The following is a 16,048-nucleotide window of genomic DNA, read 5'->3' as shown; positions in this document are numbered from 1 at the left end:
CTAACCAGCCTTGCCAGCACTTAATCTCACTTGTCCAAGAGCTGAAGCGGATACCGTATCTCTATCATCCCAGCAGGTAGGATTGGCTTCTTCCCTAAGTAACAAGAACCCCTAGAATAGCTTTGTGTGAAAACTGTTTTCCAGGGCGTGCCCCCTGCTATGTCCCTGGAGGCTTTGTGTGATCAATGCAGCAGCATAAACAAGGTGGAAATGAAACTTCCAGCATAGGCAATCGGGGTAGATCGACGGGACCTGTATAAAGAGGAGACATAAGGCAAATGCAGGATGTGCCCTCCAAGAAAGCTGGAATGTGAAACAAAAAGGGCACTAAATCCTATGGCAGCAGCCATGGGACTGTCTGAGATGGGTTAGCTCTTTCTGTTGCCCTGAGTTGAGACCACAACTGTTCCCCCTTGATGTGCTATGTCTGGCTTGATCCAAATGATCCGAGAGCATCCTGTAAGCCATCAGGGGCTCAGGTACCATTGCGACTGGGGCAGCACTGAGGACCTGAACATGGATTAACAAACCCCGGAGCGGGTTCAAATGGGCAGTGTTCATGAAAGTCATCCGGGTATCCTCTTTGTCTTGACCCCTTTGCCCAGCCAGCCCATAATTAATGGGGTGGGGGGTTGGAAAGAGGTGGGCTGTGTCCAAAGCTCTTGCAGCCAGCTTGCTCATAAATTCACTTTGGAGTCTGAGTTTTACCAACTGATTTGCCTGTCCAGAGGGAAGGAAGCCAACAGCCCATCACCCTGGCAGTGAGCCCTGAGCAACCCCGACCCCCACTTGGTGCTGCTTTCCAAAGTACACATTACGGCTGTCAGGCACTGCCAAGGCCCAGCCCTCCGCCGACCCATAGGGCACCTGGGGGGGCGGGGGGGGAAGGGGAAGGCAGGAGAATGTAGTGGAGCCAGCAGTGCCCAACACTGCGTGCCCAGCAGTGAGCATTCATGCACCCCAGCCACCCTCTGCATTTGGGCTGGGGGAGAAACTGGCCTGGCAAGAAGTAACTTCCCAGCTCTGCTTTGCTATTAAGGGAGGAGAGCCACTCACTCTGCAGAGTCTATTAGCCCAAGTGGAAACTCCAGGAGGCTCCGTTAAAAATCTTTCCTGGTCACTGTTGGTTTGTGCCGGAGGACCAGCAGCTGGGTATGCTCATTCGGCTAAAAATCCTACCTGCCTAATGAAATTTCAAACTGGCATTTCTATTACTGCTACTAGGATTAAACTCCCTAAGATGCAGAGGGCATTGGACTGGCATTTCAGAGACCTGCAGTCTAGTCCTGCCTCTGCCACTGACCAGCTGGGTGACCCTGGGCATGCCACTTCTCCTCTCTGTGCCTGTTTTCCCATCTGTAACACCCTCAAGTGCTTTGAGATCTATGGAGGAAAAGGGCAAGATGCTAAACTCCCTTGCCAGTCATAGCAAATCGATAACCCCCAGAGGTGAGGCCTTATTGTGATGGGACAACTGGATCCCTTCCTTGTTAGCTACCCTTCTGTAAATCCCTTCTGGAAACTTTTGTTCATCTTCCCACCTTTCTCCATGCTACCTGGGAGTTCTTCCCACCCCTTGTTGTGGCACCAGCTCCCCACCCTTCATTCCAGTCCTTCGATAACACACCTTTTTGCTGTTAGAAGTGGCTGGCAAAGGACTTTTTAAACAGCCCTTTTTGGCATCTTTATGCTGCATACAAAGAAAGCCAAAAAGAGGCCTGGTTTTTAGCCTTAGAAATCTCCAGGCTGGTTCTTCATGGTTTTGCTGGATGACTTACTGGGTGTCGCAGTGGGGGCTAGTAAACCTGCCACTTAACACAAGCCTCCTTTCTCCACAGGATTCTTTAGGCATTTGAGCAAAATGTGTGTCAACAAATACAGTCAAAAGAGTCTGACATCTGCACTGACACCACGAGACCTGTAATCCACCCCGCTGTAGCTTCACTGGTTGTCAGCTTTGGTGAAAGCAGTGGGGCTCCAGCAGTTAAATCAACCTGTTCAGAACACTACAGCTGCTAACAGCTGGCAAACCAAGTGTCATGGAAGGTTTTAGCAGGGTAGCTGCAGCTTCAAATTCCCTTTCACCGCTCAGACCTCAGCTTTCAGCCACCAGCGATGCCGTAATTCCACTAGCTCTCTGGTCACCATGGAGTCTTTCAGGGTGGCCAAGAACTGAATTCCCAAAATTAAAATGCAATTAAAAAAAAAAAAAGAAACCTTTAAGACAAATAACCTTCCAGGTCTCTGTATCCCTCACAAAGACTCAGACGGGCATAAGCACGTTTTCACTTTGCAGGTCCCGGCATTAACCCACTTCAGTAAATATACCATCACACTTGCAACTAGAATAAATAATAACCTCACTCCATGCTTCATTCCCAGCTTCCAGTCCATTTTAGGCCTGGATTGTCTTGCTTGTCAGTTGGAATTGCAGGTCTCTTGGGGCCTGTCCCTCCAGTTTCTGCAGCAGAACCCATCCCTTTGTTGCTGTTTAGCGCTGAACAAACAATGAGATCCAGGTCTGTCCAGACACATGCAGACTCCAGGACAGCAAAGAGCTACAGTTTTGCAGCACCTCTGTCAGGATGTCCTGAGCTCTGCAGCATCCATCAGGGCTGTTTAAACTACTGAGCAGACTAGCAGCCAGAGTGTTCCCAGCTCACGAGATGCATGTCCAATTTCTCCTGTCCTGTAACCTAAACATGGGTGATGTATAGAAAACAATGCGCCTGCTCTTACGTCCATGCTACAGCTTAACCAGAGGAACGTACTGAGATGTGAGAGAAAACAATGGAGGGGCTTCGCTGCAAGAAAAGAAAAATCGATTTCTAACAACATTGGTGTGCAAATACTTGCACATGACACGCTGTGTGTTGGAGGTATTCATGTTTCTCCAGAGCTGTTTAGTGTATCTCCTTTCCCAACTCTGTGTTGTACACACACGTCCACTGCCACATGATCTATATAGTTATTAAAAACCCTGAAGCTACATGTGTAATGCAAGACTGGAAATGAGCCGCATTGCCCATGCTAAGGTCCTACGATTGTATTCGCTGCATTGCAGGAGTTTGGTGATGCCAGCATGCGCAAGGTGGGTGTATGTCAGCGTGATTGTGTCTGTAGAAGAGGGTTGCCAATTTCAACCTCAGAAAAGGAAATGGGGGCTAGTGGTTAAAGGTGCATCAATAGAAACCAGGACTCCTGGGTTCTATCCCTGGCCTTGCCACTGGCTCCCTGTGTGATCTTAGGCAAGTCCCTTCCCTTCTTTGTGTCTTGGTTTCCCCACCTGTAAAATAGGGATATATTCTAGCCCATCTTTTTGACCCTGTCGTCCCTTTCTTTCAATCCCTCCAATGGCTCCCCTTTCTTTATCACATCAAACAAAAGCTTTCAGAAGGCTTCGTGGCCTAGCCCCACCCTACCTGTCATCTCTCATTTGCTACTGAGAGGCCGACTCTTGCCTCTGAGGCAACTTACTCACTTGTGGTATTGGGGACTGTGCCTTCAAGGGCTGAGCACCCCAGACAGAGTCTGGGTGGGGCACGTCAGGTTGGAACCTGACACAAAATAAAGCAGAGCTCATGCAAACGCCTTAAGCGCGAAGCGATGTCTGCACACCACACGCAGAATGTTTGTTTCTTGTTGCATTACTGGGGCTCTAACCTCTGAGCTCCTGGGGAGCTGCCTTCTGTGGACCAGTCATTGCTATAAAGTTCTACGGGGGCCGTTCCCAGCTGCCAGGGCAGGGAGCTTTGATTCAAGATGAACACAAAACATTTATTGTGCAGCTTGCAAACAAGACCTCTGCTCAACAAAGCCCAGACAGCCTAGGGCTCTGCCAGATCCTGGTGCTGCAGCAGCTCTGCCTGGGTGGAGGGGTTTCCTCTCAAATGGCCATGGAGCTAAAGAGGAGTTTGTCTGATCACTTCAGAAAATGGTCTTTGGAATCCAGGAGTGAGAGTGAGACACACACACACACATACCCTGCCCCTGGGATTCAAGTGCTGTTTTATTTCCTCTGTCCTGCAGATGCTTCCCTGAGTAATATGAATTCACATCTGTATTTAAAGCACTAACTGGGTGTGGCTGAAGATGCACACAGCCAACCTCAAGCATTGAAAAATCAGGATATTTTTTAAAATAAATGTTGGATCTTTGCCCCCTGCTGTCTGAGTCTTGTGAGCTCTTATTTTCCAGCTTTCTCTCCAGGAGGAGGAAGCTTGCCCTTTTCTTAATGGAACCTGATGTTCTCACGTGACTCCTGGAGCTGGGGCTTTAAGAAAAATACCAAACACCTAGTGACTTGCCACTGTGGTGTCTTTATAGAGCATGAAGTCCTCATGGCCTGAAGGACAGTCCTAAGGATTGACCTAGCTAACTTTTCTTTTCCAGGTCTCCCAACCCTGCCAATGTACCAGCCTAGGGCAATTTGCAGGGGTGGAGGAGGAAGTTCTGCAATGCACAGGTAAAAGGCCTGGCTATGCAGGGGTCTGACTGGGGTGCACAGGGAGGGCACACTGGTTTGGGGTGTAGGGGTGCAGGTCTTTGGGAGGGGAAAGAGATGAGAGGCAGGGTTACCTCTGGAGATGGTGCATGGGAGACTAGTTTGATTTGGGAGCTAGCAGGAGGACTGAGGGGCTCTGAGTTCTGGGACGGGATCAAAAGTCTCCCCTGGCAGTAAATCTTTCACCTGCAGTGTTACTCGCTGGGGTTTGTGGCCATTACTCTGAGGTCAGCCCTAGGTCAGGATTTCTCCTGTCTCTTTAGCCCCAAAACCTAGAGATTTTTGTCTTATCTTTGACGCCATCTTGACATCGAAAACAAATTGTGGCCCAATTACCCACCCTGAAGGAGCGATCCACAGGGCTGGGGCCACCTTAAATGACAAGAACTGTCAGGCACTTCCTTAAGAGAAGGTAAACAAGGGCTGTTAGGAAGGGGAGGAGGAATAGGGAGGGCTGGCAGTGCCAGGGACCCCAAACCTATCTGGCCAGGGACCCACCTTCCCATTCCCTCTCGGCTCAGGCCTGGGGAGAGGATGCTGTCGCTGAATTTGCCTTTGCCTCTAGTCATCGGATCAATTTCCCCAAAGAGGGGGAGTCTGAGTCCTCTACACCCAGATAGCCTGGCCCTGAGACCTCCCCAGGCTGGAACAGTGCAGCCTGGGCCCCAGCTTTGCAGATCCAGTCCCACTCCGGAGCCAGAGGGGCGTTTGTTATGTATGTTGTTGACTTATTTCTATTGCAGTAACACCTCAAAGCTCCACTCTTGGAGCAGGACTTCCTTGTGCTGGACGAAGAGAGAACAACAGGATAGCCTGCCCTTAAGAACCTACAGTCTTTTGTGCTGGCCTGGCCATTCGGGAGTCGGATTGTGTAGGGCCACAGACTAGGTAGCAGGGCATGGGTTGAATTAATGCAATCTTTCCCATAAAGAGCTTGGGAACCCCAGCAAGGGCAGAGATGATACTCGCTCTCTGTGGCATTTTCCATCCTTGGCCGCTATCCCTGAGCTGCCAATGAAAATTAATGCCATTTTTGAGAGGCAGTGCGGTCCAGTGGGTAGAGCACTGGCTTGGGAGTCTCAGGACCTGGTGTTCTAGTCCCCAGTTCTACCACTGGCCTGCTGAAGGACCTTGAGCAAGTCACACCCCCCTCTGTACCTCAGTTTCCCCTCCCACATTTTCTGTTAGGTTTTGTAGACTCTTCAGGGCAGGGACTGTCTGTGTTTGATCAGCGCCAAACACAGAGGAGCCCTGCTCTTAGCTGGAGCCTCTAGGTGCTGTGTAAAAGAATCCTGTACTATTGTCATCATAACATGGGGACAGCTGGGTGGATGGGCTTTCACAGCTGATGTGGTACTCTAAAGAATGTTTTTTCTCTTTACGTGTGTGTGTCCATCCATCCTTCTCATTCACTTTGACAGGCTCTTGTCCCCTTGATGCAGGCAGCTGCTACTCGTGTTCATGGGATCTCCTCAAGTGCACGTCCACTGAGCGTGTGTGCTGACTCCACGTGGTCGCAGGCTGACCTGTCTTCAGTCCCAGGGCTGCTGCTCACATTACTGTACCGGTCTGGGTTTTTCCCCTGGCTCCAGTGACAAGGTAGGTTCTGTAGTTTCTAAAGGAGACCAGGGGAAAGTGAAACATGTTTGCTTGTGTCCCCTGTGCAGGCCCAGCCCTCGGAGGGAGCCATGGAATTGGTTCACTCAGAAATGCAAAACATTCCCTGGTAATTTCAGGTTTTGCCTTCATTTACCTTTTTCACTCCTGAGTGTATTTTCTTTTTATGTCAGATTGGTATTTTATTTGGCTCCATGCTGTCTAGGGGCTGTCTGGTTTAACCCTTCCCTTGCTGCTTCTGAGATAAGAATAGGCTCCCTTGAGATCAGATAAACAGGTCCATAAATACCTAGAACAACAACAAGCAGCTTGCAGAAGGAGAGGGGAAGAATGCAAAGGAAAAAGAAGACACAATTCATAGACGAGCCAAGCCCCATGAATGCAGAGATGAGTCCCTGGGTGATGCATGAAATGTGCATCTGCTACTCATCTTCCTTACATACACCTCTAGAGGCATTTGCTGTGCGTAGGACAGTAACGGGCCAGCAGTCATGTGAAACACATGGTGAGACTAACAAGATGCTCTTTTGGTGGCGAGGGCGCCTCTGAGGTTCTCTCTATGTTCCTCGACTGCCCATATTCAAAGGTAGCACTTCACAGTGACTCTCCCTGTGGCTGAAGAGGGCTGGACAGGTCCCTGCTGAAGGCCAGTCAGTCCATTCCGCATGAGAGAGAGTAACGCAAGGCCAGCCTGCACAATGCTGTTTGTACAGGGCCTAGCATGCTGCGGCTCTTGTCTATAATGAGGACCCCATGGCACTTCAGTAATCTGAGTAATAAATAATACTAACACAGAGTCAGCTCACTCGGGATGAGCTACAGAACTAGTGAGGTCTCCCCCTTGGCTTCCATGTTTTCTCAGCGTTAGGCTGGCCTGGCTCTAACTTCTTATATCATGGATGTAGATGCTGGGGGTGGGGGCCGGAATAATAATAATAATTAATAATATTGGGATTACATTAACAAAGGAAACACTGAGTTTGGAACAAGCTCCTTTATCTCACTCTATTAAAAGTGGACAAATGTAGTTATGGCACAAAACTCAGGAAAGCAATAGTAACAGCTGTTACTTTATTCGTTTTTTAGCTCTAACCCCCGCCCCAGAGAAAAGGTTGCCTTACACCCCTGTATGTCACTGGCCAGCCAGTGGTGTGTTTCAGAAGCCATATGTCAGTATTAGGGCTGTCGATTAATGGCAGTTACCTCACACGATTAACTCGAAACAGTTAATCGCGATTAAAAAAATGAATTGTGATTCATCGCAGTTTTATTTGCACTGTTAAACGATAGAATGCCAATTGAAATGTATTCAATATTTGTGAATGTTTTTCTACATTTTCTAACCTGTTGGTTTCAATTACAACACAGAATACAAAGTCTACACTGCTCACTTTATATTATTATTTTTCATTACAAATATTTGCACTGTAAAAATGATAAACAAAAGAAACAGTATTTTTCAGTTCTCCTCATACAAGTCCTGTAGTGCGATCTCTTTCTCATGAAAATTGATATTATTGTTTAACAGTGCGAATAATCACGATTAATTTTTTGTAATCACTTGACAGCCCTAGTAAATATACAGCCCACTGCCTGTGGACACGATACCTAGGTGAGAGGTTGCACCTGGTGATTTGCTTCACCACTCATGATCTAGGCCAAGTTCCTACTCAGCTGGAGGGGCATCGTGGGTAGATCACATGGCAGAGGCAAACTGTTTAGATCCCATAGCTGTTCATTTGCAGACTTTTAACTCCTTAGAGCGGTGGGAGGGGGGTTTAGGGTGTTATCTGAGCTCCATTGAAACTCAGTTTCAACCCAAGCTCTTCTCTAATGAAGATGTTTGTTTGGGAATTTCCCTCGTTTTTTTTTTCTTGAGTCACCAGCATTTTAAATCAAGCTGGTGTTCAAGGTTTGCAGGAGGGAACCCAGCCAGGCAATTTACGAGGCCCGCCAAAGTGGGGCTCCCCTCCTAAAACCCCTAGCAGGTCTGTAGCAGGTGTGGAGGGGTTGTGGGGACAGTTATACTGGGAGGAGTGAAGGGGGTGAGGTGTGGCGTAAGGCGGAAGCAATTATATTTACAGGTGGGGGGCAGGGAGGTAGTTATGCCCAGCAGGTGAGGGGGAAAGGGGGCACAGGGGGTAGTTCTCCCTGGGGCTGAGGTCTGATGGGGGTAGTTATACTCAGGTGGATGTGGGTGAATGGTGTGAGGTTTGGAGGGGAAACGGGGGGGGGGGGTTATACTATGGGAGGGGATGAGATTTGGCTTTTATCCTGGTGGAAAACTGAGCATTTCAAGTGTTATATTGAAAATATTTTAAGTGTTTCAACTTTTTCATATGGATGAAAGACTCTGTCCTTCCCTGCAGCCTTTTCTGTACCCTTCGGCAGGTCCCCACATCTCATACCCTCCTGTTTCCCCTGCCACCTCCATGTCCCTTGGCCCCTTCCTCTCTCTGTGCCCCCCACCTGGCACCCTTTTCTCTGCCATGTGATCCCCTCCTCCCTGCCTGGAGGATCAGTACTGGTGTAGCTGGATGCTCCCTGTTATGCTCTAGTTCAACCACAGATTGCTGAGTTTGATGCAGGGATCTCTGGTCTGTGCTACACAGAAGGTCAAATTAGATGGACATCATGATTCCTCCTGGCCTTAAAATCTATGAACCACTTACCCTCTCTCACCACTGAGGAAGTGGAAATGGACCTGATTATTGGATTGTAAATGGCTCTGTTCTTCAGCCATGGGGATAATCCTCCATACGGCATTTTAGTGTACAAGCCCATGGGTTTGCTGTACACTGAGTTTGAAATCGGCCAGCTTCCGGGGACATAACCCAAAGAACTCTCACAACCCACTGTGAGCGCCCCAGAGCACAGGTGTAGTTTTAAATCGAAAGCAGGTTGCTTTCAGCTCAGCTCTCAAGAGCAAAAGCGCACCTGGCCTGGTGTTCCTGGTCATGAGCAGCCTTCCAATAACTCGGGTGCGGTCCTGTCTCCCACAGGCCCCTCCACACTGACATTGATTTGGATGGCACTTTGGAATACACAAGGAATGCAGGATTGGGCCCCAACCCCGTGTGCGCAGCTAGGCCTCAGAAACAGCCCTCCAATCACCACATGTGCGTGTGCGTAAAACGAGGGGCGGGCGGGGGGGGGGGGGAATCCGACGTCAGGCTCTTGCTAAGCATCGGTGACTAAAGCAGGGTTTAAGCTTGTGAAAATGGCCTGGGCCAGGGTTTGTATTTCACCCTCTGCGAAGTGCCGGAAGGGGAGAGCTAGTCTCCAGCATTGGAGAGTCCTGGATCATAACAGCATGTAGTGTCTGTGCCACATGGAAGCAGAGAGGTAACTTCCTTCTTTTCCAGATCCCACAAGGAATCTCACTCCCGTGGTGCCGTGCAGGCTCTGAGGGGAAGCCAGTGAGCTAACGGGACATCTGCAGAGCCAAAAAACCCTGCAGCGGCAGGTCTCAGAGTGACTTGGGCTTGCGCCACTGGGCTAAAAATAGCCGTGCAGGCGTTCAGACTGGGGCTGGAGCTTGGGCCCTGAGACCCAATGAGGCGGGGAGTGTCTGAGCTTGGCTTCAGCTCAAGCCCGAAAGTCTGTCTACATGGCTCTTTTTAGCCCCGTAGCGTGAGCCTGAGCCAGCTGACCTGGGCTCTGAGGTGCCATGGGGTTTTCTTTGCTGTGTTGTCATCCCCCATAAGACTTCTGACCTGAGCAAGTTAGGCAGGACACTCGGGGTTAACGCCACGGTTTGACTGTCCTCCCCAGTTCAGCGCAGCACTTAAGCATGGGCCTGACTTTAAGCACACACCTTAGTTCCATTGAAGTCTATCAGGGGGACTTAAGCATGTGCCTAAGTGCTGTGCTGGTTGGGGATGGGCCTAAAAGCACATGCAGCAGTGCTTAGCTGAATCAGGACCCAAGCACGCTCAGGAAACCCCATCGCTGTCGGGCCTAATCCTTCAGTTCTTCCCCAGGTCAAACTCCCATGGGCTTCACCAGGAGTCTTGCCTGGGTGAGTATGATAGGGTGGGGCAGGTTGCACGTATCCTTCAGAGAAGTGGCACTCGGGTCCCTTATGCACAAGGAGGCAAAATCAGAGCAGCCTTCAGACTGGCTTCCAGAGCGGAGTGTGAGGCATCCTCTCTCTGGGAGCGATGTAGGATCTCCAGAGAGAGATGAACAATGGCACCCAGGCAGCTCTTTCCTTGCAAGGAGGAGCTCAGCATCTTTCTCTGTCATGTTCCCCATTCTGCATGTGCACTTTTGGGGGGGATGGAAGGGGCCTGGCTAGCTCCCACAAGGGGCAGAGGCCCTTGGGTTGGCAGCCCACTAAATAAGCAAATAAATAAAGGGTAAAATGCCCAGGCAAACTGTTTGAGCTTTTGATGCTTTGACAGTCTCAAACTAGGTGCAGGGGCTGATTCGTCTCTTACTGACACTGGTGTAAATCAGGAATAACTGCATGGGAATCAATGAGGTTACGTAGCGTCAAGCTGGTGTAATGAGAGAGGCCTGAGGCCTCTAATTACACAGTAATCTGGGGGCTGTGTGTGGACTGCACAGGGCCCTGATTCAAGGGGAAAGGCCAGTTGCCTGCGGGAAGGGACACGTAGGACTGCACCCCCATGCTGCTGGGTCTAGGCAGCAGCGTGGGCGCCAGGAGCCGTCTGATCATGGTGTTTCTCAGTGCTTGTCGTTAGCAGAGGCTTTGTGGAGAGTCCCAGCAGCCTTTGCAGACAGCCGCGCGGCCCTTCGGGTCACACACTGCCGGCGCTCTGTGGTCCCAGCACAGTCGTTATTACAGAGGTGTTTTTCCTCATTAAAATGTGCCCGGCTTTTTGATCTCGCTTCTCTTGGCTTTGCTGAAAGAAGGTTATTTATCCCCCTGCACAAGCGGAGGGGCCAGTGATTTGGTTTTGTCCATGTTTCGTTTGAAATCAGCAAAAAGGTTTCCTTTGACTTGCCACATTAACACTAATGGAGTTTCCACCCCTATAAAACACAGGGGATTAACTCTTCAGACTCTGAAAAGTCCCTTGTTCCCCACAGTAATTATCTGTGTATGCATATGACTATACATACACAGAGAGAGGCTGTTCATACCCACATATCTATACGCTGCACAATAAGTGTGCTGTCTATATGAGTTTTTATGTATATTCAAATCAATATAATATGTGGGACTATACAATAAATATTACTTCTAGATATAGATCTAGTTATATTGGTAATATAATGTCGGTATTTTGTATGAATATTTAGAAACCTATATAATAAAAACACACACATAAGTGTAATGAAAACATACATACATATCTTTGGGTGCAATGCTTAGGCCTCTGTTATGCAGGAGGTCAGACTAGATGGTCATAATGGACACTTCTGACCTTAAATCTATGAATCTGCTGTCAATATATATAGTAACGATGTATTTCTAAATGAATATGTACTGTAGATGTGTGGGAAGGACATCCACTATCTAATACACTGTATCCAGATCTATACAGCTACCAGTCTCCTCTCTGTTGATATCTGTATGGATACAGCAAAGATATCAGTATAGGGCTTAGTACAACAAAGCCACAAACTAAGTGATGCTTCCAGGCACCCCTGCAATATAAAGAGAATAGTGGGCATAGGTGCTGGGACCAGGGGTGCTGGGGGTGTGGAAGTTCCCCTTGGCTTGAAGTGGTTTCCATCCTATCCAGGTTCTAGGGTTTGGTTCAATGGCTCTCAGCACCCCCACTGTACAAATCGTTCCAGCAGCCCTGCTAGTAAGGTCCTTGTACATGTTACTATATATGCATATAATAATATAGGTCTGTAGATTTAATTAAATCTAGAGCCCAAAGTATGATCTAGAGGGCTCAGCAGCATGGAGACATGACCCAGAACCGAGCTGTTTTGCGGCCGCCTGCGCCGTCAAATCTATATTACAATCCGAAAGGGGTCACTCGATAAATGCTCATTTCCCTGCTGCTTGTCGTATTTTATAGAAACCCGTTTTTTTAAAAAGAAACGCCCTGTTTTAGCCATTCCGAGAACGCCTCTGCCCTGGTCAGTTTCACAGCGGCAAAACCTCTGCGGGTGGGCCGATCTCCCCCAGCCCTGGCCAGCCGGAGCAAGCGCTCGGAGGCACCGAGGCCTGGCGGAAAAGGGGAAAGTCCATTTTCATAAAACTTTTATTTCTTTTTTTTTTTTTTTTTTTTTTAATCCACATAAATAGTTGGCTTGGCGAACCTGTTTTCTCGGCAAGTGGTCATACAAATTTGAGGTAGAAAACCCGGCACCGGAGACTTCCCACATGCGTTAGGTAGTTTAAATACATCAACACATTTCAACAACGTGGGGGCTGTAGTTACAAAAATAAGAACAAGGTGTTTCCCTCAGACTGTTGGGCGGAAGGGCAGGAGCCAACCAAACACTGGTTACAAAATAAATGAACTTGAAAGGTTACCAAAAAAAAAAAAAAAAAGAAAGAAAGAAAGAAAAAGAAAAAAGAGTTCAGGGCTCATTGGATTCCAGCAGCTCTCTCTGGCAATAGGTCCCGATCCTGCCTTACTCACCTCACAGGGCTGCGTCCCGATCTTAGTACCTCTGCATGTCCACCAAGATCAGAATCTGCCCCGTATTGCCCAGGGAGAACAGGATCCTGCCGGCCGGTTTTATTTGTGTTTCTGCTGAGAATCCGTATTGCATCCGTTTCATTTTTATGGAGAAAGAGACCAGGGGACGCCTTCGGCGAGGAGAAAATTAAGGCCACTGGAAAAATAAGGTAGGGAAGCGATTCCAATTCCGGAGCATTTAGAAGAAGCAGAGCGTGTTTCGTTTACACTAGAGTCACCCTGTTTCTCACGAGTTCTTTTCCTCCTGCCCAGTTCTTCACATTCCCCCCTCCTGGATTTCTCCCCATCTCCAACCCTTTTTCCTTCTTCAACATTGCACATGATAAGAGCGATTGGGTTACACTCCCAGTCTGAAGAGTGCTGGGGGGTGAGGTGGGGGAATCTTCTGAATCTGTGTTAAAAATGAGTTCAGTCTTCGATTTGTCTCTCTCCTCTCACTGATTTAATTCCAGAGCCCAGACCTGCTGCGGCCAGCCAGTCCTTCCTTTAAGCTTTTTCTCCCCATGGCCTAAGGAATGAGAGTAGACTTCAGGCGGCTGCAGGAAAACACCAAACCAAAAGGGAAAGGGGGAAAAAAACACAAAAGGAAACATGGGTAAGTGCTTAACAAAAATAAATATAAATTTAAAAGATGAAGGGGGGGAGGAGACCAAATATTTACGAGCAAGGATTTTAATAAGCAAAACAAATCCAACCGCCTGTGTTCTACTGTACACACTGTTTGTATATTTCAGTCTAGTGCTGTAAATAAGACCGTATATTGTGTTACTGTTTATAAATGTTAGATATCGAGGCAGGGCCATAAATTCGCCTTTATTTGGCGTGCTTTTCTAAATAGTGAACGCAGCGTTATTGTAAATCCACGCTCCTGTTGGTAAATACAACGGGACTCTAGTAAATTACACATTATTAGCTTTAATTGCCAAGCCGATTCTATTCCTTTGAATGCGAGGAATTAATGCTTGAAAACAAGGAGTCGCGCTTGAAAAATATCAACCTACGGGAAACGGAACGGTGCCGGAGGTTTTGTTTGGTGAGGAAATTATTTCCTCGGGCCACGGTAAAGTACAAACTCCGTTTTAAGAAGCTGGACTATTTTTGGTCTTTTCCTCCAAAATGCGGCCCTTTCCCACCAGCGAGGTACGTAGGGAATAATCATGCCAAAGAGGCGGGGATCAAGTTTAGTTTAGATGTAGTTTTGTTTTAATCGATCCGCGAATTTTCTTGGGATTCGATTATTGATACAACCCACAGCGGTCGTACAAATGAGAAGTAGAAAACCCGGCACAGAGGTGTTCTCGGGGTTCGGGTGAGCGGCAGATCGGCACCAGGGTCGCCCGTGCTCGCTTTTTTGTTTCAAAATCGGGAATAGATCGCATTTCAGAATTTTAAGCAAACAAGCCCTTGATGTTGGGGTTAAAGAAAACGCGGCGGGTCTTTCTAGGAATTCCCCCAAATCGAGTTTGTAACGGGAGTACCATCCCCGAGGCTGGGATTCGCTGTGTGGACGCGTTTATCTGACTGTGTTTAGAACGTGAACCGGGAGTTACATCCTGGCTAGTGTCAGAGCCCCGATCAATGGGCCTGGAACGGGGGCAGAATGTGTCCCGCTATCCCTCTCCCTCGCTAGGTAGGAAATGTTCTTGGGCGAAGCTCGCGTGTCCCCAGCCGGGTTCGGATTCCCACCACCGGCGGGATTTTTGTTTGCAGCGTCCAGAAAAAAAAAAGACTCGTAAAAAAAACCCCAAACCCCCAACATTGCAGCGAAGGAAGGGCCCCGAGCCTGACTGTCCCGGGAAGCCCATCAGGAAGGCTGGGGCCGGCTCTGCCAAACTTGCCCATCGACTCCACGCTCTCCCCCACTTTCTCAAATAGCCCGAACTAAAGCCGGGCCTAGCGGCTCGGGGGGATTTTCCATTTGCAACGTCTAAAAGTTTCCCGCGAGCCCGCCTCCCCCTTAGGAAAGGTGCGCACTGTTGAAGCCGGATTAAATAGGGACCGTTTAGACAGCAGGGGGAAATCGCCATACGGAGCCCCCCATGGGCTCTGGTGAAGATAAACCCGGGCTCCGGTCCGCAGAATAAAACCCCAGCGTGTAGATCGCTTCTAGCAGCATCCTCGGTGCCATCTAATATTCCCCGCAACATCTAAATACTGGCGCATCACCAGCAGCCAGGCTGCGGGAACATTTATCCGCTGCCCGCTGTGTGGCCGGGCGTAGATCCGGGGAAATCACGCTACGTGCCGCATCCCTGTGCCGGGCGAGCTCGCAAAGCGCTGGGCTCTCCCGGCTGGGGCAACCTACAGGCCCCGCCGGCAGGAAGCTCGCTGCCCTCTAACCAACGGGACGGCTCCGGGGAACCAGCCCCCCGTGCAAGGTAGCTAAGGTCCCAGGCGGACTAACCCAGCCAAGGCGGCACAAGCCACCCATGCACCGGGGCGTCCCAGGCACTGCCCTGGGCACCTCTCTGGGGCACTGCCCTAGAGAGCTTAAAGCAACAAAGGCTTGCAGGTTTCCTCCCCTGCCGCCCCTCGCCAAGCCCGGCTCCCACCTCGGCCTTACCGGCTCCCTTTTCCGCTTGGTCTCCCGGCTGTCGGTTTTCTTGAGCTCCGCCTTGAAGCCCTCGGTCTCCCCGGCCTGGCTGTCCTTGGCCAGCACCTCCATCAGGTAGGCGATGTAGCTGGTGGCCAGGCGCAGGGTCTTGATCTTGGAGAGCTTGGTGTCGGCCGGCACGTTGGGGATGCACTCCCGCAGCTCGGCGAAGGCGCTGTTGATGCTCTCGGTCCTCCGGCGCTCCTTCTTGGGGCCCACGCCTTTCCGCCGGCCCAGCCGGCCGCTCAGCGCCTCCAGCCGGCTGGGCCCGTGGCCGGGCCCCGGGGCCCCGAACTCGGCGCTGGTGTAGGAGGAGGGCTGCCCGGAGAGGTCGGGGGACACCTCGGCCGGGTTGAGCACCCAGCTCTGGAAGTAGGAGCGCTCCGGGTGGCACCTGGAGGCCGGGCTGAAGAGGAAGGGCTCGTGGAGCAGATGGTGCTGGTAGCTCCCCACCAGGTTCATGGTCTGCCCGAGGCGCTGAGCTGTCCCGCAGAAAGAGCCCGGCTGGAGAGATCTGCCCTGCCCTGGGCTCGCCTAGGCAGCCTGAGCCATCCCTTGCTCCAGCACCCCCTGGGCCGGACGGGGCAGCTTCCTGGCTGCGCTCCCTCGAGCCTGGGCGACTCTCCGCAGCTCAGACGCTCCTCCAGGCCGGGGAAGCCAGCCCTGGAACGGCTCCTTAGCAAATTCTCTGCTGGGACG

The 16,048-nt window shown here is 50.1% G+C and overlaps 1 protein-coding gene across 1 annotated transcript; it reads right to left on the bottom strand.

The window, feature by feature from the left end:
• Nucleotides 1-13,190: 13,190 nt before the first annotated feature.
• On the bottom strand, nucleotides 13,191-15,811 carry HAND1 (heart and neural crest derivatives expressed 1). Its single transcript, XM_077825127.1, has 2 exons — nucleotides 15,320-15,811; nucleotides 13,191-13,292 (listed from the first exon to the last, which is right to left on the bottom strand). The coding sequence occupies exons 1-2, from the start codon at nucleotides 15,809-15,811 to the stop codon at nucleotides 13,191-13,193; spliced, it is 594 nt and encodes a 197-aa protein (XP_077681253.1).
• Between the last annotated feature and the right edge of the window lie 237 nt (nucleotides 15,812-16,048).

This window comes from Eretmochelys imbricata, chromosome 8, assembly GCF_965152235.1.
Source record: "Eretmochelys imbricata isolate rEreImb1 chromosome 8, rEreImb1.hap1, whole genome shotgun sequence".
Lineage (NCBI taxonomy): Eukaryota > Metazoa > Chordata > Testudines > Cheloniidae > Eretmochelys > Eretmochelys imbricata.
This window is presented reverse-complemented; position numbering and strand designations above follow the sequence as displayed.